The 27,161-nt window shown below is 45.0% G+C and overlaps 1 protein-coding gene across 1 annotated transcript; it reads left to right on the forward strand.

Annotated features, from left to right (window-relative positions):
- Positions 1 to 26,061, forward strand: LOC133378960 (zinc finger protein 501-like). The gene is made up of 3 exons (XM_061613571.1): positions 1 to 49; positions 194 to 391; positions 22,015 to 26,061. The coding sequence occupies exons 1-3, from the start codon at positions 1 to 3 to the stop codon at positions 23,181 to 23,183; spliced, it is 1,416 nt and encodes a 471-aa protein (XP_061469555.1). The 3' UTR covers positions 23,184 to 26,061.
- The last annotated feature ends 1,100 nt before the right edge of the window (positions 26,062 to 27,161 follow it).

Below are 27,161 nucleotides of genomic sequence, written 5' to 3' on the forward strand. Positions count from 1 at the left end.
ATGAGAGCCCTGCTCTCCTTCAGCGCCAACACATGTCAACTCAACACAGGTAAAGGAAACAGGGTTTAGGCTAACCTAAGCTGTTCCCTCGAAGCCTTTTTTTAAAAACGTGCATGGCACTTTTATTTTTAAAATGGGGAAGGGTCACCGGCCAGAAAGGGGCTTCCTGCCTCCCCTCTCTCTCTGTGCGAAGCAGCCGAGGAACTTCAGCCACTTTGCTCCTTAAGGGTTAACAAAGGACAACAGAGCGGAGGAGGGAAAGAGCGAACGAGGGACTTCCCCTTCCTGCCCCGCCTCTCGGCAGAAATGCAGGCTGGAAGCGCTCAGAGCCCCTCTTCGTGCGCTGCGATGCTGGCGAGCGGGGTTGCGCGGAGGGAGCCTCGAAACAGAAGTATGCAATTGGGGGAGAGGGGAGGGTGGGAGAGGGCGAGGCCCCCCTTAAGCGCCCCCTCCCCGCAGACCCTCCAGATCGGAGGCTGCAGCTCTGCCCCGTCCCGTCCGCCTCTCCCCTGAGCTGGGTTGGCTGAGTTGGGCCGGATCGTAGCATCTCTGGGAACATCTGTGGTCCTGATGATGGATTTCGTGGCCTTCAGCTTGGAAATTGAGGCGCCCCATAGTTGGAGCAGAGCTAAGGAGACACCAGTGAGCTAAATGGGCCGCTTCTTCATGTGTCCTCCTTTGGCTCAGCTGCGATAGTTGAATAGTGAGGCTCTTCTTTCAATACTTCTACTCTGCCAGCCCTCCCCAGTTTCCTAGTCTGTTAGAATTAAGGTCGCCGCCTAATTCAGGGAAGGAGGAACGTGGCCCTGCCCTCCTTGTTTTAGGGTAGCCTGGCAGACCAACCGTTTTTAGCGTGTGAGGTTTTTCCTGAAATGGGTGCAAACAGGTGGGCGCTACTTCCCTCCCTCTTCCTACATGCCAGGTGCAAGTTCCCTACTACATCAGAGGGTATTGTCCAGTTTCTCCACACCACGCACCTTCATGGCAGATCCACCGTGAACATTGAAAGCACATGGCTTCCTCCAAAGAGTCCTGGGAGTTGTCATTTATGAAGGGTGCTGGGAATATAGCGTAGTGAGGAAAAACTCTTATCCAGGATTCATTGGGGGAAGGCATGTGCTTTACATTTGTGTTGAATGTGCTTTAAATGTCTGGTGTGATCATACGCTTCTATCGTGTCTCCTCTAAGCTTTTTTTCTACAGCAAAAATCTCCAAATGTTGCCACCCTTGAGTAGTTTGGTTGGCCATTTCTCTACCTCTTCCACCTCTAGAATGCTATTTTTGCTGTCAGGCAACCAGAACTGTAGACAGTATTCACTAATAGGCCACCACTCACCATATACTCAGAGGCACATGTTAACAAATTCTTCCAAGATACAGAGGAAATTGCTTGGACTGTGAAATACTACCCCAAAGTGTTTGCATTTTGACATATTTGTAGGGCAGTCCAATATCTCAGAGCGGAGGTCAGGTCTCCTGCTCCCCTGGTGCATTCACTATAGCTGCCCAATTTCCCTGCTTTTTAAAGTTTGATAGAAATATCTGTTGGCTATAGGTATGTTCTTAAAGTGCAAGGTTTTTTGCCTATTAGTTAATTTCTCTGCTTTTTAATCCGGGAGGTAAGAAATGGAATGCTGTGCAAGTTTGCTGAGAATGGATTGATCATTTGCATGCTTATTGAGTTCAGTGGGATTTACTCCCGTGCAGTCATGCTTAGGATAGGTGAAACTGACTACAGGGGATGGGAAGAGGAGGAAGAGGGGGGGAGAGGGGAGGAAATGAAGAGGGGAAGGGAGCAGGCAAAAGGGGGAGGGAAGGAGGACAGGTTTGATCAGTAACCAGACCAGGTTGTGAAAGCAGTTCAGTCTTTATTAGGGTAATATCCAAACAGAGGCTGCGCCTTCTCATGAAGGAACACAGTACACGTGTCCAGCGACATGCAAGAGAGTTGACAGAACAAGGAATTCCTGCCCCCCCTTATCCTTATAAAGGAGGCTTTCTGGCGCAAATTCTCTCACTCCGCCTTAGAGTTCTCTCTTCCCCACCCCTCCTCTGCTCGTTTTTGTTTTCTCCGGGTTCGTGGTGAAGGTGGAGGCTCTGCCCCCTCCTCTTCTGATGATTTTACCTCTGGTATTGGGGAGAGAGGGGGGTGAACGTCATGCCCATCAGGTAGGCTTTTCTCTGGCTGTTGAGGGAGTTGAATCCCCCCTCCTTCTTGTTCTAACTGCTCTGACTCGGGAAGGGGGGCTAGCGTGCGAAATTCCTGAGAAGAGTCTGTATCTGTGTCTGACGGAGTTCCAAGGCCACTGCTGCTGGGCAACACTATCTCTGAGAGTTCTCCCTCCCCCTCTTCACACAACTCTGGGAAAATGATCTCCTCCTCATCCTCTGAAGTGCCAGGGTCCCAATCCTGTATCCTGACAGTTCACTGGGATTTACTCCCGTGCAATCATGCTTAGGATAGGTAAAACTGATGGGGGGGACGGAAGGAGGGCTGGAGTGGGCAGGGGAGGAGGAAGAAGGAAGAGGGGAGGGAAGGAGGAAGGGAGAGGAGAGGGGAAGGATGGGAAAGGCAGGTCTGATAATTTGTGTGCTTATTGAGTTCAATGGGATTTACTCCTATGCAATCATGGTTAGGATAGCTAAAACTGACCATGGGGGTGGAGGAGGGGGAGGGGCAAAGGAAGTGGGAGGGGAGGGCAGGTTTGGTCATATGCTTGCTTATTGGGTTCAGTGGGATTTACTCCCGTGCAATCATGCTTAAGATATGTAAAACTGACGAGGGGGAGGGAGAGGGGAGGAGGAGATTAGGTGGGTGGGCACTGGGCAGAGGGGAAGCCCCTTTCTTTTCCAAAAGGAAAACATTGTGAACAGTATTGTTGTGAGTTAGGGTTGATCGCCAATGCAAAATGCAATGTGAGTTTGGGGGGTTGAGATGGATAATTCCTATGAGTCCCCTTCCAGTCTCTGATCTGGAGACTGGCGCCTGGGGTGTGTGGGAGAATCTCGCTCTGCTGGTCAGATGAGTTTTTGTTACGCTAATGGAGTTGCTAGGTGGGCTAATGTGTCTATCAGGTGCCCATGGACAGGTGAATGGGCCAGGGAGACCCTTTTGTCATTGAAACTCTTGGAAGAGCACCCCCCCTCCTGGCACAAGCCTGAGGAGAGGCTTGTGTTTTTAGTGTGTGTCAGAGAAAGGCTGGGACTGGAGGCAGGCAGAGAGACTGGCTCTCTGCACCATGGCTTTGGGGTGCCTGCTGTCACCCTGATGGAGAAGCTGGATATTGGACTGCTGATGCCTTGAACCCCTCCATCCTAAGCTCAGTTTGGAATGTGTGTAAATAAATAAACCATATTTCATAAAGACACCGCAGTCTCCGCTGACCTTTCCAAGGAAACCAAACCCTGGGCGAGCGCAGGGACCCCTGGAAATCACACCACTTAGAGACTGGGGTGGTGCGCAACAGTATCATTGCTTTTCAGCATTTCCCCAACTTCTTTATTTATAGTTAGTGAAGGGTGCTCAGAGTTGCAAGGAGACGCCCTGTTCCCCTCGCAGACTTCAATCAGAGTGGCTGACTGTTAAACCACTCTGGCCACTGGAGCTCTCTCAGTGGAAGAGGAGTCTCCTCTCAGCCCCCTTCACAAACTACACTTCCCAGAATTCTCTGGGGGAAGCCATGACTGTCTCACGTGAAATCAAGGTCTGGTGTGGGTGTGGCCCCCTGATTAGGCAAGCTCAGCAGCTGTGAGTCTGGCTTGTAGAACACTGACAGTTGGTTCTTGCTCAGCATGCCCAATGTTATCGTAGGGTTCCAGCCAACATTTCTTAAATTAAAAATCAGCCAGGCATTTTTTTAACTTTTAAACTGCAGAAGATGACGGTCAGAGTATGGGGCAAAGTCAGTATTAGGATGATAGGTACTCTGTGAACATGGCTGATTTTTAATGAATTTCAACAGATTATGAGAACTCTGACAGAAAAACAGGTCCAGAAGGGCTCTGAACTCTCGATTCTGTTGTCTCCATTTAGGCTAAGGACTGTGCCAAGGTGTTGATAATTCTTGATAAGTTCAATGTCCTCATTGTCAACTTTAAATTTACACAAATCTTCTGTTATCATTACTTTAGTCTTTTTGACATTCAGCAGCAGTCCTGTTTTTGTGCTTTCCTCTTTAACTTTCACCAGCATTCGTTTAAATCATTACTGGTTTCTGCTAGTAGTATGGTATCGTCTGCATATCTTAAATGATTGATATTTCTCCCTCCAATTTTCACACCTCCTTCATCTCAGTCCAATCCTACTTTCCGTATATGTTCTGCATATAGATTAAACAAATAGGGTGATAAAATACACCCCTGTCTCACACCCTTTCCTATGGGGAACCAGTCAGTTTCTCCATATTCTGTCCTTACAGTAGCCTCTTGTTCAGAGTATAGGTTGCACATCAGGACAATCAGATGCTGCGGCACCCCCATTTCTTTTAAAGTATTGGGAAACAAGATAGGTACCCCTTTCTCCTCATCCATGTGGGCACGAACGAATTGGCCAGAAACACCTTGGAACAGATCACCTTGGACTATGAGGCTCTGGGTAGGAAGGTCAAGGATTTGGGGGCGCAGGTGGTCTTCTCGTCAATTCTTCCCATGAAGGATAGAGGACTACAAAGGGAAAGGAACAAACTGCAGGTCAACGACTGGATATGCACATGGTGTCGACGGGAGAGGTTTGGATTCTGTGACCATGGCCTAAGCTTCTTGGAGGGGGACTGTTGGCAAGAGATGGGCTGCACCTCACGAGGACTGGGAAGAATCTCTTTGGCAGAAGTATGGCAAAACTCATCAAGAGTGCTTTAAACTAAAGCCTCTGGGGGATGGAGATGATAGCTTAAATATCGATCCAAAGACAGCGGGTTGTAAACGCAAGGATTTGAAGGGTACAGGAGACACTGGGAGAGAGAAAGGGATGCACGGCAAAGCTCACAGTATATTAACGGAGGAATCCAATCAGGACAAAAGAGACTTCTGGTGTCTATATACCAACTCGCGGAGCTTGGGAAACAAGCAAGAGGAGCTTGAAGTCTTAGTGCATCAAGGCAAATATGACTTCATAGGGATAACAGAGACTTGGTGGGATGACTCCCATGATTGGAATATAGCCATTCAAGGATATAAACTCTACAGAAAGAATAGAAGCAACAGAAAAGGAGGGGGAGTAGCGTTATACGTCAAAGACAAATACACCTCTATGGAAATCCAAGAGAGCGAACAAAGGGGTCCGGTAGAGACCATTTGGGTAAAAATAAATGGAGAAACAAATAAAACCGACATGGTAGTAGGTGTCTACTACAGACCCCCTGGCCAAGAAGAGGTGGTAGACGAGGCCTTTCTCAAACAAATCTCTGAAATCTCAAGGAGGCAAGAAGTAGTAGTGATGGGGGACTTCAACTACCTGGATATCTGCTGGGAGACAAAGTCTGCGAAGCACAAAGCCTCCAACAAATTCCTGATGGGCCTTGCTGATAATTTCCTCTTTCAAAAAGTAGAAGAAGGAACAAGGGGATCGGCAATCCTGGACCTGATATTAACTAACACGGACGAATTGGTCACGGGAATTAAAGCGGTCAGTACCTTGGGGGAAAGTGACCACGTAATGCTGGAATTCGTGATTCTGGGGAAAGCCAAAAAAGAATATAAAATATGGACCTTGGATTTCAGGAAAGCCAATTTTAGCAAGCTCAGGGAAATGATGGGTAGGATCCCGTGGCTAGATAGACTAAAGAAAAAAGGAGCCCAAGAAGCGTGGGAGTTCATGAAGAACGTATTAGAAAAAGCACAATCGCAAACAATTCCAAAGAGGAAGAAAAACGGAAGACATCGGAAAAAGCCAATGTGACTACACAGAAGACTGGTGGAGGAGGTAAAAGTAAAAAAGAGCATGTATAAAGAATGGAAGGAAGGACGCATCACCAAGGAAGAGTACCGACGAGCGGCTCAGGCTTGCAGGAATAGCGTAAGGAAAGCTAAAACCCAGAATGAGCTGAGGCTGGCGAGGGAAGCGAGGAACAACAAAAAGGGGTTTTTCAGATATGTTCGAAGCAAGAGAAAGACCAAGGAAACTGTGGGACTGCTGCTCAATGAGGATGGCAAAATGTTGACAGATAACAAGGAAAAGGCAGAACTGCTCAACGCCTATTTTGCCTCCGTTTTCTGCCAAAAAGGGAACAGTGTGCAACCTTGCATCGGTAGCAATCTCAGGAAGGGGTCGGGATTGCAGTTCGAGATTGATAAGGAGATAGTCAGGAAATACCTAGTTAACCTAAATGAGTTCAAATCTCCAGTGCCTGATGAACTGCATCCCAGAGTATTGAAGGAACTTGCGGATGTACTCTCGGAACCTCTTGCCATCAATGTTGAGAAATCCTGGAGAACGGGAGAGGTGCCGGAGGATTGGAGACGGGCAAACGTCGTCCCGCTCTTTAAAAAGGGTAAAAAAGAAGATCCGGGGAATTACAGGCCGGTCAGTCTGACTTCAATACCGGGAAAGATATTAGAACGGATAATAAAAGAGTCCATTGGCAACTATCTAGATGACAATGCTGTGATTAGTAGGAGCCAGCATGGGTTTGTCAAGAAAAAATCCTGTCAAACTAATCTCATCTCTTTTTTTGATCAGGTCACTAGCCTAGTAGATGGTGGAAATGCTGTAGATGTCATTTATCTAGATTTCAGCAAAGCGTTTGACAAAGTCCCCCACGACCTTTTGATTAGCAAACCGGTCAAATGCAGACTACATGGAAATACTGTCAGGTGGATTCACAACTGGTTGGAAAACCGTACTCAAAGAGTGGTCTGTGACGCCCTTCCCTGGCTCTCCCTGTCAGGTTCCTACCTGCTCATGGTTACTGCCTGTCTCTAGGCACCACCAGGGACTCCACCAGTCCGGACTGTCCTTTTTTATGGTTTCTCTCCCCGCTCTAGCACAGATCTCAACAGATCCCCCTGCTAGGCAGCACCACCAGTCACGTCCTATAACCAGTAGTCCCAGAGACTCTGCCTGAGTCTCTCTATCTGGTTACCTCTGTGACTGAGTGCTAAAGCTGTCCCAATCCCTTTGATTTACTCAGACTGCTTATAATTCTGGTTTGCTCTGAATACTTGTGGTATTAATTCTTCCCTTCACCCGCTGCCACCATTTGCTACTGTTTCCCTTCAGCCTTGGTTATTTACCTCACCCTCCCTTCTGGTCTGTGAAACCCCAGCCAAGGATCAGGCCTTTGGTAAACCAAATTAAGTATTTATTAAATAACACAGATAACAAGGATAACAAGATAACTGGATTACTTCATAAGGCACATAAGCATATGGTTTTATCTAATACTAATCCGAACTCCACCCCCCTCCTTCTTTCATGCTCTCCTGACAAACAACTCTCTCAAACCCACCAAAACAACCCACTCACTTTCATCACCCCTCAGATTCCACTGTCATCCTTCCATTTATACCCTCAGCCATTTTAAACACTCAGCCAATCATCTAGCATTCTACTGCCCATTCACTCCCCCTCCCTCTTTCATTCTACTTACCATGTATCTCCTATACAAACAGCACTTACCATATATACACTAATAGAGGAACATCACATTTCCCCCCCCTTAAAACAACGGCAGAGTATTATTCCTGTTCCAGGATTTATATGCCGCGTTAACAAATAAACAAGTCTCTATGGGGAAAATGTCTTTTTTTGTTCCTCCGTCTGGTCACGTCACTGCAGTCCCAGCCACTTGCCTGGAAAGTCCATCGGCCAGTACATTGTCCTTGCCTTTTATGAACTGGAAGTCCACTTGATAGTCTTGTAGGGCCCAGGACCACCTCTGCAGCATAGTGTTATGGTTTTTCATAGTCTGTAACCATAACAAGGCCCGATGATCCGTTGTTACCGTGAATCTTCACCCCACACGTATGGGCACAACTTGTTCAGCCCCCACACGACCGCTAGGCACTCCTTTTGGACCGACGAATAGTTTTTCTCCCTCGGCGTCAGCTTGCGACTCAGATACGCCACTGGATGTCTGGTGCCTTCTCTCTCCTGCAGCAAGACAACTCCCAGCGCGAGGTCCAACGCATCTGTAGCCACTATGAATGGTTGCTCATAGTCTGGTGCTATTAATATGGGTCCTTTGCACAAGGCTTGCTTCAGCAGATCAAAAGCCTTCTGACATTCATCCGTCCATACCACATGCTCAGAATACTTTTTCTTGGTCAATTCATGCAAAGGGGTTGCTATTTCCCCAAAATTTTTCACAAACTTCCTATAAAAACCAGCCACACCTAGAAATGCCCTAACTTGCTTTTTGGTTAAGGGGATAGGCCACGCTTGTATTGCCTCCACCTTGCTCCATAAGGGGGTGATTTTCCCACTCCCCACCTTATGTCCTAAATAGACCACCTCCTTCAACCCAAACTGGCATTTCTTCGCTTTTATTGTGAGGCCTGCCTTTCTTAATGCCTCTAATACTGTTGTCAGGTGTTGGACATGCTCAGGCACCGACTTGCTAAAAATGGCCACGTCGTCGATATAGGCCACTGCAAAATCTGCCATGCCTCGCAACACAGTATTGATTAGCCTCTGAAACGAAGTTAGTGAGTTCCTTAGTCCCATGGGTAAGGTCACAAACTCATATAACCCATCTGGTGTACTGAAGGCAGTTTTGGCTCTGGATTGCTCGTCTAGTTCCATTTGCCAAAATCCTTTACAGAGGTCTAACATAGAGATAATGGTTGCTGCCTCCAACAACTTTAACATTGCGTCCACCCTAGGCATAGGATACGCATCTGGGACAGTAATTTTATTGATTAGCCGATAATCAATGCAAAACCTGGTCGTTCCATCTTTTTTCAGAACCAGCACAATACTTGAGGCCCAGGGACTGATAGATTCCCTGATCACTCCTAGTTCCAGCATATCTTCGACCTCCTTTTTAATCTCACTCAAAACTTTCCCATTCGCACGGTACGGCATAGATCTGATTGGGGCATGATCTTCAGTATTAATGGAATGTTTGGCTATACTGGTTCGGCCAGGTTTGTTGCTAAAGAGATTCCTATAGGTTTTCAAAACTCTCAGAATCTCTTCTTTTACTTCCTCCTTCACCTCCTTTGACCATTCCACTTGGTCTACCCCTCCTTTGTCTTTGCTTTCCTGTACCAAATCCGGAAGTTCAGGCCCACTTCCCTCAGGGAATAAGGTAACTTGCAACACCTTTGCATCCCTGGTATGGTAAGGCTTTAACATATTTACATGAACCACTTTGCTTTTGTTTAATTGGTCTGTGGTGATTACATATGTCACTGTGTCAAGCCTTTCTCTTATGGTATATGGTCCTTCCCAGCTAGCCTGTAATTTGTCATGTTTCCTGGGTATGAATGCCATAACCATATCTCCCACATCATCCACACGTTCCCTGGCTGTTCTGTCATACCAGTAACGTTGCTTCTCCTGTGCTTGACTCAAATTCTCTTTCACTACTTCCATCATTGATGTTAATTTATTGCGGAATTCCAATACAAAATCTACTACAGATGTTTTGTACTCTCCCAGGGTTCCTTCCCATGAATTTTTTAACAATTCCAAAGGTCCCCTCACTTTTCTAGTAAACATTAGTTCAAAGGGTGAGAAGCCTGTTGACTCTTGAGGGACTTCTCTGTATGCAAATAAGAAGCATCCCAACCGTTCATCCCAGTCTTGTGGGTGATCTTGAACATAGCTTCTTATCATGCCCTTCAAAACCCCATTGAATCTCTCAGTTAACCCATTAGTGGCGGGATGGTAAGTAGTGGTCTTTAGATGTTTTAGACCACAACATTTCCACATACATTGCATCACTTCTCCCATGAATACACTACCTTGATCCGTCAGCACTTCATGAGGGAAACCCAGCCTCATAAAGATTTTTAATAAAGCCTCTGCCACTACAGGGGCTTCTACAGATCTTAGTGCTTCTGCGTCTGGGTACCTGGTGGCAAAATCCACCACCACCAATAGATATTTCTTGCCATGCTTTGTGGGTTTGGAAAAAGGGCCCACCAAATATATTCCCACTCTATAAAAGGGTTGTCCAGTTATAGGAAGGGGCTTTAAGGGTGCCTTAGTCTTTACTCCACTTTTTCCCACCTTTTGGCATATACCACAAGATAGACAATGTTGTTTTACATCTTTTGAGATGTTTGGCCAATAATAGTGTGCAGCCAATCTCCTCTTGGTCTTTTTTATTCCCAGATGTCCTGCACATGGGACATCGTGGGCTACCTCTAGCAATCTGGTTCTGTATTTGCTAGGTACTATCAATTGCTTCACTGGTTCACATTCATCCTTTCTCTCAGCAGGCATCCACAGTCTATATAAAATCCCATTCTCACACACAACTTGATTCCTCAGTTTGTCAGTGAAAGGAATCTGTTGGGTCAGGGCTTGCTCCTTTATTTGATTCAAACTGGTATCCTTATTCAGTTCTTCTCTGAAATGCTCTGTCTCTTCCCCAGAGACCAGCTGATACAGTTTGTCTCCTTCAGCAGGCCTGCTAGTGGTTGTTATGGCGACCTGAGGCTCGCTAACAGTTTCCACCCTGTTTGCTTCAGCCCCCCTTAACATGGCTTCTTTTTCTCTGCCAAGTTGCTGTCTGGTCACCACATATATTTTCCCTTGGGCTCCCATAACATCTCTTCCCAGTATTACTGGTTCTTGTTGCTGGGCATTAATGCCTACTTTATATCTGCCCTCTCGGCCTCTCCACGCCATTTTCACCAGGGCCACAGGCAAGCTTTCTGGTTGACCCCTCACTCCTTGGATATTCACCGTTTCCTGAGGTAATATTTCCTCAGATTTTATTAAATCTGGCCTCAGCAATGTCTGAGCGGCACCAGTATCAAGCAATGCCCAATAATTTGCCCCTTGTACACTCACTTCCTCTCTCAGACTTGAATCAAGGTCTGTTACTTCTGTCCAGTTTATCTGGCAAAACTGAACCTTTTTCGCTGTTTCTAAAGCCTTGGGCTCTGTTTTCACTGCCCTTGTCTGAGCCGGATTACTAATGGGGTTGGCAACCTCACATTGAAAACGTAGGTGGCCTGGCTTCCCACATCGGTAACAGATTTTCTCCTCTGTTTTAGGGAACACAGACCCAAACTGAGGTGTCTTGTGCCCTTCTGATTTTATTTGAGGGTTTACTCTCTGTGGTACCACATCTTTTCTGCCATTGTTATTTGGTCTAGCTTTAAAATCTCTTTGTGGTTTTGCCATCCACCCAGATCTGTTTGAGGCAAAATGATCAGCTAGCTCCGCTGCTTCTGTTACAGTTTTAGGGGAACGATCTTTCACCAGCAACCTAATTTCGGGCGGCAATTGATGGCACAACTGATCCAATATCATGAGGTTTTTCACCTCCTCCACAGACTGAGCTTTTGCACTTTTCAGCCATTTCCCAAATATGTTCATCAGTTTTGCCCCCAGCTCCACGAAAGACCTCCCTGTCTGTATCTGGCAGTTTCTGAAAAGCTTTCTAAAATAATCAGGCCCCAGTCTGAATCTTTTAAACACTGCTTCTTTGAATTCAGCATATGTTACTGGCCTGTCTGAGGGGAAGTACTGATATACCTCTGCCAATTCCCCTTTAATCAAATTTGATAAATTCTGCATGTATTTATCTTCAGGTAGCCCCCACAACTGAGCTGCCTTTTCAAAGGTTGTGAGATAAATTTGAGGATCTTGACCAGGCTCATAGACAGCAAAGTCCTTTGGAGTAATTTTTATTTTTGCTCCATCTCTGTCTTTCCTTGTCTCCTCAGAGTGAAATTTCTCTCTATCCAATTTTAATTTTTCTGCCTGTAATTTCGCATCCACTCTCATTCTCTCAGTTTCCATCCTCAATCTCTCAGTTTCCAACTCCCTATGTTTATCTTTTTCCTCAGCCTCAAACACCCTCTGCTTGTCTTTCTCATCAGCCTCCCATCTTAACTTCTCTCTCAAGTACTCTATATAAGCAGGATCGGTTGAGTATCCTTCTGGGGTCTCTTCTCTGACAGGTTGTTTTTGCTGGGCAGTTGCAAATCCTATTAGTGCTACCCTCAATTCATCTACCCCTTTACCCTCGTGAGGTAAATTGAATGTTATGCACTTCTCCACCAGCTCCTCTCTTTTCATTTTTATATATTCAGCCATGGTGTTTGAGTTCACTCACTCTTTGCCACACACTCTTTGCCAGTCACTCTCACAAGTAATCTTGTTTTGTTATTTCTGTTTGCCACACCACTGTTAGGGATTCTCCAGTATTCGTATCTCACTGCTACAGCCAATACCTGTGTTTGAGACTCTCTTTGGTTCGTATCCCACCGCTACTCAAAGAGTGGTCTGTGACGCCCTTCCCTGGCTCTTCCTGTCAGGTTCCTATCTGCTCGTGGTTACTGCCTGTCTCTAGGCACCACCAGGGACTCCACCAGTCCGGACTGTCCTTTTTTATGGTTTCTCTCCCCGCTCTAGCACAGATCTCAACAGATCCCCCTGCTAGGCAGCACCACCAGTCATGTCCTATAACCAGTAGTCCCAGAGACTCTGCCTGAGTCTCTCTATCTGGTTACCTCTGTGACTGAGTGCTAAAGCTGTCCCAATCCCTTTGATTTACTCAGACTGCTTATAATTCTGGTTTGCTCTGAATACTTGTGGTATTAATTCTTCCCTTCACCCGCTGCCACCATTTGCTACTGCTTCCCTTCAGCCTTGGTTATTTACCTCACCCTCCCTTCTGGTCTGTGAAACCCCAGCCAAGGATCAGGCCTTTGGTAAACCAAATTAAGTATTTATTAAATAACACAGATAACAAGGATAACAAGATAACTAGATTACTTCATAAGGCACATAAGCATATGGTTTTATCTAATACTAATCCGAACTCCACCCCCCTCCTTCTTTCATGCTCTCCTGACAAACAACTCTCTCAAACCCACCAAAACAACCCACTCACTTTCATCACCCCTCAGATTCCACTGTCATCCTTCCATTTATACCCTCAGCCATTTTAAACACTCAGCCAATCATCTAGCATTCTACTGCCCATTCACTCCCCCTCCCTCTTTCATTCTACTTACCATGTATCTCCTATACAAACAGCACTTACCATATATACACTAATAGAGGAACATCACATGGTCGTCGGTGGCTCTGCTTCGGACTGGAAGGAGGTTTCGAGTGGAGTGCTGCAGGGTTCTGTCCTGGGGCCGATACTCTTCAACATTTTTATCAATGACTTAGATGATGGGGTGGAGGCAAGCCTTATGAAATTTGCGGATGATACAAAACTGGGAGGGATAGCCAACACAATGGAAGACAGGAATAAAATCCAAAGGGACCTGGATAGACTAGAAAATTGGGCTGAAATTAATAAAATGACATTCAATAAAGACAAATGCAGGATTCTGCATTTAGGCCACAAAAACAAAATGCACGGGTACAGGATGGGAAATACCCAGCTTAGCAGTAGTGCGTGTGAGAAGGATCTTGGAATTGTAGTGGATCGCAAGTTGAACATGACCCAGCAGTGTGATGCTGCAGCAAAAAAGGCAAACGTGGTTTTGGGCTGCATAAACAGAGCTATAGTTTCCAGGTCAAAGGAAGTAATAGTCCCACTATATTCTGCATTAGTCAGGCCTCATCTGGAATACTGCGTTCAGTTCTGGGCGCCTCATTTTAAGAAAGATATAGACAAGTTAGAGCGGGTTCAGAAGAGGGCGACGAGGATGATAGCCGGTATGGAGAACAAGTCTTATGACGAAAAGTTGAAGGAACTTGGCATGTTCAGTCTGGTGAAGAGAAGGCTGAGGGGTGACATGATTACACTCTTTAAGTACCTGAAGGGCTGTCACATAGAGGAGGGTACAGATTTGTTCTCTGCTGCCCCAGAGGGTAGGACTAGGTCTAATGGTTTTAAGTTGCAGGAGCGTAGATTCAGATTGGACATTAGAAGGAACTTCTTGACAGTAAGGGCAGTTCGGCAATGGAACCGACTGCCTAGGGAGGTGGTGGGCTCCCCTTTGCTGGATGTCTTCAAGCAGAGGCTGGACAGCTATCTGCGGGAGATGCTCTAGCTGTGGATTTCCTGCTGTGAGCAGGGGGTTGGACTCGATGGCCTACAAGGTCTATGATTCTATGATTCCATAGTTTTTCATGATCTACACCAGTAGTTCTCAAACTTTTTTGGTTCGCGGTGCACTGTAAAACATATAAAAATTATATGATCATGGATGTAATAAATCTCTATACAAATGGGTTTCTTCTCATTTTTAAAATATACTTTCATAATATTCATGGCACACCTAGTCACCTCTTGCGGCACACCAGTGTACCGCAGCGCACCGTTTGAGAATCACTGATCTACACAGTCAAAGGCTTTGCTGTAATCTGGCATTTCTCGATTTGCTTTACTTGCATGTGTTTACAAGCATAGACTTGGTTGATGGTCATGTTGATAGGTTTCCCATTAAATCTCATTAATATCACTCACTCAGACTTTGCATAATAGCTCCTAGTTGCTTTTGCTATATCACTTCTCACTATTAAAGCAATACCTTTTTCTTCTTAATTTCTTGTTTCCTGCATAAAATATTTTGTAGTTGCCTGATTGAAAATGTCCCATTCCCATCCATTTTAATTCACTCACTCCAAGTATTGTAATGTTGATGCATTCTATTTCTTGCTTAACAATTTCTAACTTTCCCTCGTTCATGCTTCTCACATTCCATGTTCCTATTGTGTGCGTCATGCAACTCCGGACTCTCATTTCGCATCTCTGCGCATCAGCCTCTGGGCTTCCTTTCGGCTTTGACCCAGCTGCTTCATTAGTCACAGCACTACTCGTACTTATTTATTTATTTATTATTTAATTTATATCCTGCCCCATGTGACATCCTCCCCTGCTTCTCCTTGTCAGGTTCCCACCTGCTTGTGGCTACTGCCTTTCACTAGGCACCACCAGGGATATCACCAGTCCGGACCGTCCTTTATATGGTTTCTCACTCCGCTCTAGCACAGATCTCACTAGATCCCCCTGCTAGGCAGCACCACCAGTCACGTCCTATAACCAATACTCCCAGAGACTTTGCCTGAGTCTCTCCCTAGCTGGTTACTTTTGTGACTTCGTGCTTATGCTGTTCCCAACCCCCTTGTATCTTTATAGATAACGCATACAACTCTGGGTTGCTCTGGATACTTGAATTGTTATCATTCCTCCCTTCACCGCTGCCACCATTAGATACTGTTTCTGTTCAGCCTTGGTAATTACCTTGCCCTCCCTTCTGGTATGTATATCCCCCAGCCAAGGATCAGGCCTTTGGTAAACCAAATAAGTAGTTATTAAATATCAGAAATAACAAGATTAGTTTTAGAATGTTTCACAAGCATATGGTTTCATCTATTCCTGTTTTGTACTTGACTTATTATTAATCAGAACTCCAACTCCCTCTTTCTCCACACTCCTGACCTCCACCCTCAAACACCTCTTTCTCCACACTCCCAACATCCACCCAGATTCAACTGTCATTCTTCCATTTATACTCCCAGCCATTCAAACGCTCAGCCAATCATCCAGCATTCTACTGCTCATGTACTCCCCCTCCTTTTTAACTCCACTTACCATATGTCTTCTATATAAACAGCACTTACCATATTTACACTATAAGCAGGAACATCACATCCCCCCCCCTTAAAATAACAGCAAAGTATTATTCCTGCTCTAGGATTCATACGACGCGTTAACAATAAAAAAACAAGTCTCTTTGGGGAAAATGTCTTTTTTGCACCCATGTCTGGGTCACGTCACTGCAGTCCCGGCCACCTGCCTTGAAAGTCCATCGGCCAATACATTGTCCTTGCCTTTTATGAACTGGAAGTCCACCTGGTAATCTTGTAGAGCCCAGGACCACCTCTGCAGCATAGTGTTATGATTTTTCATAGTCTGTAACCATAACAATGCTCGATGATCCATCGTCACTGTAAATCTTCGTCCCCACATGTATGGGCGCAACTTGCTCAGTCCCCACATGACCGCTAGGCACTCCTTTTGGACCGGCGAATAATTCTTCTCCCTCGATGTCAGCTTGCGACTAAGATATGCCACTGGATGTCTGGTGCATCCTTTCTCTTGTAGCAAGACGACTCCCAGCGCTAGGTCCGAAGCATCCGTAGCCACAATGAATGGTTGCTCGTAATCTGGTGCTATTAATATAGGCCCTTGGCACAAGGCTTGCTTCAGAAGGTCAAAAGCCTTTTGACATTCATCCGTCCACACCACACGCTCAGCACACTTTTTCCTTGTTAGCTCATGCAAGGGGGTTGCGATTTCCCCAAAATCTTTTACAAATTTACGGTAAAAACCAGCTACACCTAAAAATGCCCTAACTTGTTTCTTAGTTAAGGGGATGGGCCACGATTGTATTGCCTCAACTTTGCTCCATAAGGGGGTTATTTTCCCACTCCCCACCTTATGTCCTAAATAGATCACTTCATTCAACCCAAACTGGCATTTCTTGGCTTTTATTGTTAGCCCTGCTTTCTTAAGTGCCTCTAATACTGCTGTCAGGTGTTGGACATGCTCAGGCACTGACTTGCTGAAAATGGCCACATCATCTATATAGGCCACTGCGAAATCTGACATGCCTGGCAACACAGTATTAATTAATCTCTGAAAAGAACTTGGTGAGTTCCTTAGTCCCATGGGTAAAGTCACAAACTCATATAACCCATCTGGTGTACTGAAGGCAGTTTTGGCTCTCGATTGCTCGTCTAATTCCATCTGCCAAAATCCTTTACACAGATCTATGGTAGAGATAATGGTTGCTGCTCCCAATAGCTCTAACATTGCGTCCAGCCTAGGCATAGGATATGCATCTGGGACAGTAATTTTATTGATTAAACAATAATCAGTACAAAACCTTGTGGTTCCATCTTTTTTCGGAACCAGTACAATACTTGAGGCCCAGGGACTGATGGATTCCCTGATCACTCCTAGTTCCAACATGTCTTCAACCTCCTTTCTAATTTCATTCACACGGTACGGAACAGATCTGATTGGGGCATGATCTCCAGTATCAATTGAATGTCTGACTATACTGGTTTGGCCAGGTTTATTGCTGAAGAGATCCCCATAATTTTTAAAAACTCTTAGAATCTGTTTCTTGACTTCTTCCTTCACCTCCTCCGACCATTCCAATTGATCTACCCCTCCTTTTGCTTTGCTTTCCTGTACCAAATCTGGAAGTTCAGGCCCACTTCCCTCAGGGAATAAGGTAACTTGCAACACCTTTGCATCCCTGGTGTGATAAGGTTTCAATATATTTACATGAACCACTTTATGCTTTTTTAATTGGTCTGTGGTTATCACATACGTCACTGTGTCAAGCTTTTCCCTTATGGTATATGGTCCCTCCCAGTTGGCCTGTAATTTATCGTGTTTCCTGGGTATGAATGCCATAACCATATCTCCCACATCATACACACATTCTCTGGCTGTTCTATCATACCAGTAACTTTGCTTCTCCTGAGCTTGACTTAAATTATTTTGCACAACTTCCATCATTGATGCTAATTTGTTGCGGAAGTCTAATACAAAATCGACTACAGATGTTTTGTACTCTCCCAGGGTCCTTTCCCATGAATTTTTTAACAGTTCCAAAGGTTCCCTCACTTTTCTAGCAAATATCAGTTCAAAGGGTGAGAAGCCTGTTGACTCCTGAGGGACTTCTCTGTAGGCAAATAAGAAGCACCCCAAACGTTCATCCCAGTCTTGTGGGTGATCTTGAACATAACTTCTTATCATGCCCTTCAGAACCCCATTGAATCTCTCAGTTAACCCATTAGTTGCTGGATGGTAAGTAGTTGTCTTTAAATGTTTTTGACCACAACACTTCCATATACATTGCATCACTTCTCCCATGAATACACTGCCTTGATCTGTCAGCACTTCATGAGGGAAACCCAGTCTCATAAAGATTTTTAATAAAGCCTCTGCCACTACAGGGGCTTCCACGGATCTTAGTGCTTCAGCGTCTGGATATCTGGTGGCAAAATCCACCACCACCAATAGATATTTCTTGCCATGCCTTGTGGGTTTGGAAAAAGGGCCCACCAAATCTATTCCCACTCTATAAAAGGGTTGTCCTATTATAGGAAGGGGCTTCAATGGTGCTTTTGTCTTTACTCCACTTTTCCCCACCTTTTGGCATATGTCACAAGATAAACAATATTGTTTTACGTCTTTAGAAATATTTGGCCAATAATAGTGTGCAGCCAATCTTTTCTTGGTCTTCTTTATTCCAAGATGCCCTGCACATGGGACTTCATGGGCTACCTCTAGCAATCTGGCTCTGTATTTGCTAGGTACCATCAATTGTTTCACTGGTTCACATTCATTCTCTCTCTCTCAGCAGGCATCCACAGTCTATATAAAATCCCATTCTCACACACAATTTGATTCCTCAGATTGTTAGTAAAGGGAATATTTTGTGTAAGGGCTTGGTCCTTCATTTGCTTCAAACTTGCATCCTTATCCAGCTCTTCCCTGAACTGCTCTGCCTCTTCACTAGAGACCATTTGATACAGTTTGTCTCTTTTAGCAGGCCTGCCAGGGGTTGCTATGGCGACCTTAGGCTCGATAACAGGTTCCACCCTGTTTTCTTCGGCCTCTGTTAACATGGTTTCTTTTGCTTTGCCAAGTTGTTGTCTGGTCACCACATATATTTTTCCTTGTGCCCCCATAACATCTCTTCCCACTATCACTGGTTCTTGTTGTTGGGCATTAATACCTACTTTACATATTTCCTCATTTCCTCTCCACTTTAATTTTATCAGGGCCATGGGTATGCTTTCTGGTTCACCCCTCACTCCTTGGATTGACACCATTTCCTGAGGTAATATTTCCTCAGATTTTATCAAATCTGGCCTCAGTAACGTCTGAGCGGCACCAGTATCAAGCAATGCCCAATAATTTGCCCCTTGCACACTCACTTCTTCCCTCAGACTTGAATCAAAGTCTTTTACATTTGTCCAGTTTATCTGGCAGAACTGAACCTTCTTCGTTTCTAACTCCCTTGGTTCTGTTTTCACTGCCCTTCCCTGAGCAGGATTACTAATGGGGTTGGCAACCTCACATTGAAACCGTAGGTGCCCCGGTCTACCACATTTATAACATAATTTCTGCTCCATTTTAGGGTACACAGATCCACTCTGGGGTGTCCTGTGCCCTTCAGACTTTATTGGAGGACTCACTCGCTGTGGTACTACATCCTTTCTGCCACCACTGTATGGTCTGGGTGGGTTTAAACTCTCTTGATGTTTTCCCCACCCAGCCAGTTCTATTGGAGGCAAAGTGATCTGCCAACTCTGCGGCCTCTTGAACAGATGTAGGGGAACGGTCTTTGACCAGGAGCCTTATTTCTGGTGGTAACTGATGGTATAATTGATCCAGTATCATGAGGCTTTTCACCTCTTCCACTGACTGAGCTTTGGCACTTCCCATCCACTTTCCAAATATGTCCATCAATTTTGCTCCCAGTTCAACAAAAGACCTCCCTGCTTGGATCTGACAGTTTCGAAATAACTTCCTAAAGTAGTCAGGTCCCAGTCTGAATCTTTTGTACACTGCCTCTTTAAACTCGGCATATGTGACAGGCCTGTCTGAGGGGAAATATTAGTATACCTCTGCCAATTCCCCTTTGATCAGATTTGATAAATATTGCATATATTTATCCTCCGGTAGCCCCCACATCTGTGCTGCCTTTTCGAAGGTGTTGAGGTAAATCTGTGGGTCTTGTCCAGGTTCAAACACCGCAAAATCTTTTGGTGTAACCTTTATTTTGGTTTCATTTCTGTCCTTTCTAGTTTCATCAGAATGAAACTTCTCTCTTTCAAATTTTAACTTTTCCACCTGTATCTCAGCATCCAATGCTCGTTGCTTCTCCCTCTCCTCAAACCCCATTCTCATCCTTTCAGTATCCATTCTCATTCTCTCAATTTCCAACTCCCGCTGTTTTTCCTTCTTTGCACCTTCCATCCTCAATCTCTCAGTTTCCAACTTTAACTTCTCTCTCAAATACTCTATATAAGCGGGATTGCTTGAGTACCCTTCTGGGTTCTCTTCTCTGACAGGTTGTTTTTGTTGAACAGATGCAAATGCTATCAATGCTACTCGCAATTCATCTACCCCTTTACCCTCGTGAGGTAAATTGAATGTTATGCACTTCTCCACCAGCTCCTCTCTTTTCATCTTTATATATTCAGCCATGTTTTTAGGAGTTCACTCACACTTTGCCACACACTCTTTGCCAGTCACTCTCACAAGTATTCTTTATTTGTTATTTCTTTTAGCCACACCACTTTTAGGGACTCTATTGTTCGTATCGCACCACTACAGCCACCACATGTGACGTCCTCCCCTGCTTCTCCCTGTCAGGTTCCCACCTGCTTGTGGCTACTGCCTTTCACTAGGCACCACCAGGGATACCACCAGTCCGGACCGTCCTTTATATGGTTTCTCACTCCGCTCTAGCACAGATCTCACTAGATCCCCCTGCTAGGCAGCACCACCAGTCACGTCCTATAACCAATACTCCCAGAGACTTTGCCTGAGTCTCTCTCTAGCTGGTTACTTTTGTGACTGCGTGCTTATGCTGTTCCCAACCCCCTTGTATCTTTATAGATAACGCATACAACTCTGGGTTGCTCTGGATACTTGAATTGTTATCATTCCTCCCTTCACCGCTGCCACCATTAGATACTGTTTCTGTTCAGCCTTGGTAATTACCTTGCCCTCCCTTCTGGTATGTATATCCCCCAGCCAAGGATCAGGCCTTTGGTAAACCAAATAAGTAGTTATTAAATATCAGAAATAACAAGATTAGTTTTAGAATGTTTCACAAGCATATGGTTTCATCTATTCCTGTTTTGTACTTGACTTATTATTAATCAGAACTCCAACTCCCTCTTTCTCCACACTCCTGACCTCCACCCTCAAACACCTCTTTCTCCACACTCCCAACATCCACCCAGATTCAACTGTCATTCTTCCATTTATACTCCCAGCCATTCAAACGCTCAGCCAATCATCCAGCATTCTACTGCTCATGTACTCCCCCTCCTTTTTAACTCCACTTACCATATGTCTTCTATATAAACAGCACTTACCATATTTACACTATAAGCAGGAACATCACACCCTTCCTCCCAGGAGGAGCCCAGGGCGGCAAACAAAGCGCTAAAAACACTTTAAAACATCATAAAAGCAGATCTTAAAATACATTAACACAAAACAGTGTTAAAAACATGTTTTAAAAAAACAACTTTAAAAAAGGGTTAAAAGCATTATTAAAAAACTTATTAAGCAATTCTAACACAGATGCAGACTGGGATAGGTCTCAGCCTAAAAGGCTTGTTGGAAGAGGAAAGTCTTCAAAAGGCGCCGAAAAGGTAGCAGCGATGGCACCTGCCTAATATTCAAAGGGAGCGAATTCCACAGGGTAGGTGCTGTCTGTTGTTCTTTCCCAGTAGCTTGGTGAGTGTCTTCTGACCCGGGGTCTCATCTTCCAGCAGTGTCTTGAGTTGCAGGTAACGGGGCTAACATTTTGGGAGGGAAGGGATGCGAGCTGCCTTCTGGCAGTGGAAAGGGCCATGTTCCTGTCAGACAGGATCCATCCTAGGTTTGTAAATTCCAGCTGTGCATAAGTACTGGGCTGTCCACCTTAAATGGAGGAACAAGAGAGCAGATTTTTGTTAAAATTGTCTCTCTCCGCATCTCTTTTCACAACCTGTTACCAAGCACCTACTCCTAAACTAACTCTGTACAAGGCCTTGAGCTTTGGCAGTTAAACTCTGACATCAACAGAGCTCCCAGAAATATGTTTTCAAAGTACAAATCATAATATAGTCACAGGATTTCTCCACAGCATTTTATCTCCTTTCCTTTTCATTCCATCAGGATACATCTGGGGGGTCAAGGCTGAGGGAGAACCATCTGAAATATCACTGGAAAAAGCTGAGGAGCAAGTGCAGGAGCAGAAACGGAGGAGTCAATATGGAGCAAAGAGACAAGAGGAGAGACAGACTCACACAGGGGACAAACCCCATAAATGCTTGGAGTGTGGAAAGAGCTTCAGTCGCAGTAGCACCCTTACTTTGCATCACAGAACTCACACAGGGGACACACCTTATCAATGCTTCAAGTGTGGAAAGAGCTTCAGTCAGAGCAGCAACCTTACTGTGCATCAAAGAACCCATTCAGGGGACAAACCCCATAAATGCTTGGAGTGTGGAAAGAGCTTCAGTCGGAGTGACACCCTTAGTATACATGAAAGAACTCACACAGGGGACAAACCTCATAAATGCTTGGAGTGTGGAAAGAGCTTCAGTCGCAGTAGCACCCTTACTTTGCATCACAGAACTCACACAGGGGACAAACCTTATCAATGCTTGGAGTGTGGAAAGAGCTTCAATCAGAGTGGCCACCTTGCTTTGCATCAAAGAACTCACACAGGAGACAAACCTTATAAATGCTTGGAGTGTGGAAAGAGCTTCAGTCAGAGTAGCAGCCTTACTTTGCATCACAGAAGTCACACAGGGGACAAACCTTATCAATGCTTGGAGTGTGGAAAGAGCTTCAATCAGAGTGGCAGCCTTGCTTCGCATCAAAGAACTCACACAGGAGACAAACCTTATAAATGCTTGGAGTGTGGAAAGAGCTTCAGTCAGAGTAGCCACCTTTCTTTGCATCACAGAACTCACACAGGGGACAAACCTTATCAATGCTTGGAGTGTGGAAAGAGCTTCAATCAGAGTGGCCACCTTGCTTCGCATCAAAGATGTCACACAGGGGACAAACCTTATCAATGCTTGGAGTGTGGAAAGACATTCAGATCGAGTAGTGCCCTTACGATGCATCAAAGAACTCACACAGGAGACAAACCTTATAAATGCTTCGAGTGTGGAAAGAACTTCAGTCAGAGCGGCCAACTTATTTCGCATCACAGAACTCACACAGGGGACAAACCTTATCAATGCTTGGAGTGTGGAAAGAGCTTTAGTCAGAGTAGCAAACTGAATTTGCATCACAAAACTCATACAGGGAACAAACCTTATAAATGCTTGTAGTGTTGAAAGACCTTTTGTCAGAATGGCTACCTTCAGCACATCAAAGGATCTGTAAAAGGGAAGAGATGTATAAATGCTTTGCAAGGATCCATATGGGGAAGCCAGGCTACAAATAGGATTTTTATGGGGAGTTTCAGACCCCCGACAGTTCTTCTTTTACCTTAACCACAGACTGTTCCATTTCCTTCACCTGCTAGTTCGGTGGCTTGTCAGTTTTTCCTTTGCAGAGACAGAGAGTTTTTGGCTTTTCCAGAGACGGGTGAGCACCCAAGTTATCCAGTTTTTCCCTATCGTATCCCCCCCTCTGGCAGTTTCTAGCTGCCAGATTCAATATTCAATTAATGACATTTCATGTATTACTTTATCTGCTTCCTGTAGTTCCTCCCCCTCTGTCATTGTTACCTCCATGTGCATCAATCGAACATCAGTTTTCGTGATGGACTTAGTAGTCTTTGTCACACAACATCTAATACAATGTAACACCAACTGGATTATTACACCAGCAAGCATAATCCCATTAGAACATATTTTAGCAGATTTTTTACTAGGCCTCCTAGCCATCCACCTTGATCCGGTAGCCATCCCCACCAATCAAAATCGCTACTCCAGTGAACATAAGCTACTTCTGCTATTTTCTCAGCATGTTATATTATGGAGTTAGCATAGGATTCAATCTCTCCAGCTGAACTGTTTATGTAGGAACAACATTCGTTCCCAATGATGGCGCAAGTCCCTCCATCTTCAGCAAACAAATAGTCCAGCGCCATCCTGTTTTGTAGAACCATTTTCTTTATTTGGGTTTGGGTTGCCGGTAGGGTCTTTATAGCCATAGAGGCCAGCGGAAGAGCTTCTTTGGTCTCATTTGCAAGAATTTCCACTACAGATTGAAGTCTCAATACTCCAGAACCTATGGTGGCCATGCCAGCCAAGGGCAGGAAAGACCACCTTATTACTGAGCTCATCGTTAAGGGCCTGCGGTTTTCTATGTCCCATTGTGCAGAGTGGCGAGTAGGTTATGATTTCTTTTTTCCCCTCTGATTCGTGAGGCTCTCTTGTTCCTGATTCTACCAACTGGGAGTACCTGAGTGACCCTGACAGCTGGTATAAGCGAGGCAGCATAGCAGGAGCCAATCCAATATTTTAGCAATATTTTATAGGCTTTATCCCCAGAACAATAATGTTCAGCTAGAGCTTCCCATGGGCCTTTGTGGAAGAGGGAAAGACCAGCTTTTCCATGGTTGAACATAGTACCTTTAGTAGTAGGGGCCAGCTATTCCCCACCAAGGGACACCATCACCTGGATCATGGGGGTTCCTAGTCCCATTCTGAAAACACGCTTCCCAATTGTTCAGGTATTTACAGACCCATGCCTGATGACCACCAGAATTGTAAAGGCAGAATAATGGATCATGTTATCAATAGAATAGTTACAGGGATCATGAAAATCATGATAATTTCGGCAGAAAGTGGGATTCTGGGTGTGGTTATTTCTCCAGTCCTTTCCTTTCCTTTGGTCTTGTTTCCCAAAAAACAACTCACCTAATCTTGCCAGGGCATACCAAACTCCCTTTTGTTGGGCCACAGGGGCTATGTCCCAGGTAGAATTTGCACTTAACCATTTCCATTCCATAGGCACAAAAATGGGGGCTGTGTCAGTGATGTTCTCTTCAGTCAAAGGGATGGGTACAAGGGCAATGCCTCCGTCCCCATGGACAGGGAGTAGGGAGCATATCCAACAGTTACTCACAGTAGAGTGAAAGAGGCCAACATGTATATAAAGAAACACCCCCTTTCTGCATTTTCCAGTATTATCTTGGCTTGCCTCTGCAGGCAACTCTTCAAGATTTCATTGTCAGTTATCTTCCTCAATCCAGCAGGAGTTTTAGGATGAGAAACATGAGCCAAATTCAGTTGTAGCACCAGAACACCTCTTCCTTTCAGTGTCCAAAGTGGCTGTGAATCCAGGTGCCACAATGAGTGTGAAAGATACAAGGTCAACAGGGAAATTGTTTCATGGGTCAAAGTCACAGCTGCCTGTCAGGGCTAAGGCTCACAAGAGGACTTTTTTAAAGGCTTTATTCTGGCCTGTAGCTACTGTCTCCTATCAGTCTGCCAATCCGCACCCCAGGTGCTGGTAATTAGGCTGTTAGGACTCAGGACCAGCTGCCGCTCTTCTAGGTCCTGGGTCATGGGAAAACTTTGTCTCATTTGCATCAGGTACAGAATCGGTTGGTAGAGGTTCAGAAGGAAGGTCTCTGGGTTCAGCTCAGCTCAACTTTCTTGCACTGTGACATGTGTCCAGTTGTTTGCACCTTGATGGCAGAACGGGTCGTCAGCATCGCTAGATATGGACCTTGCCACCAATCAACAGGGAGAGTGGGATGACCAGGCTCCGTGACGGGCTCTGGAAAGGCCTCTTTGACCTATGAATGCAATGTTCTAACAGCATCAATGAATACACAACAGTACTTCAACATGGCTTCATCCTCTAACTTTAACGTGGAAGGATGAGAGAGAAAACGTAGTGAATAGGGCACGCACATGGGCCATGCCATCAAAATCTCGTCTGGAGACAATCCTTGCTCACAGTTAGCAGTGCTGGAAGTGGGGCAAGAGCCACTGCTGTTTTTATTCTTATGCCTCTGTTAATATAAGGGAGATAGAGTGAGGGTCCTCCAGCGGGCTAGGCTTGGCTGCCTTTACCTGTGCTGTGCTCTGACTTGTCTTCCTTCCATCGCAGACTGATTTGTCTTAGGGAAGCTTATCTGACCCTCCTTCCTCCCTCTCTTCTTCTCCAACTAGTTCCTCTCTCCCTCCTGAGCCACGAGGGCAACTCCCAAGTCTGGGCATTGCAGCTCCAGCTTAGTTAGAACTAAGTATGCTTTCTCTCTCTACTATGTATTTCTATAAATAAAGTAGCTTTTCTTATTTTACTAAGTCTCAAGCCTCAGTGATCTCGATACAGGGTAAAAGCCTGCGTCTAAGGTAAACACATACGCACACAAAAGCATCTCAGACCGCTGTTAAACTCTGCTTTATTATTTAGGTACAAAGTTATTTTACATAACAACAAGCAGTACTTCTGATGTGAAGAAGGGAAAGTGTTAGAGCGTCTGACCACTCATTTTGTAAATTGTGTTGTTTTTGTTGATGCATTTTTATATTTGTGTTTATTTTTTGTAAGCTGCCTTGAGGGTCTTTTGGCCAAAAGGTGGGGTAGAAATATATAAATAAATAAATATTATTATTAATAATAATAATTTTAAACACTTGTCCAGTAAAATGAGATCTACAGACACTGTCCAGGAGGGGGGGGGAGGCCAGACCATGGGATGAGGTCTCTGTCCCATTTCTTTGCCACTATGAAGGCATCTGCATGTCTGGCAGGTATTTCTCATCCCATCCTAAAAACATGTCAAGTAAAACCAATAGATATTTAAATCCTGCACACTGAAGCATTTCTCTGGAATCCATCTGAACACTGACAAAAGAACCAAAAGGTTTTTTATGGACTTGAGGGAGTAGATTTCCTGCTTTACCTACATTGTTGTAAATAAACTAATCACCAAAAGGAAAAAATGTGTGCCATAGAAGAGAATCTACCTTTTTAAAAATTTTACTAAGTCTTAAGTCTCCGTGATCGAAATGCAGGGTAAAAGCCTGCTACTTAGGTAAATGCACACCATTCATTCATTGGCGATCATTCGTGGCCGAATAAGATTGTCTTCAAGGCAAGGTCTTTAACAGTGAGTCCGTCAGTGACGGCAGACCAATCCTAGATCCACACAGCCTCCCACAGTGAGGATATCGGTTTCCAGATGGAAGACGGTCGTGATGAGGATTTGTCTGATGTGCCTTCCACTTAGCTCGTTTGTCCCTTTCACCCTGTATTCATGCTTCTTTGAAGTCCACAGCACCTTTGATAATGGCCGACCTCCAGTTGGGACACTCATGGGCCAAGGCTTCCCAGTTCTCGAT

This window comes from Rhineura floridana, chromosome 3, assembly GCF_030035675.1.
Source record: "Rhineura floridana isolate rRhiFlo1 chromosome 3, rRhiFlo1.hap2, whole genome shotgun sequence".
Lineage (NCBI taxonomy): Eukaryota > Metazoa > Chordata > Lepidosauria > Squamata > Rhineuridae > Rhineura > Rhineura floridana.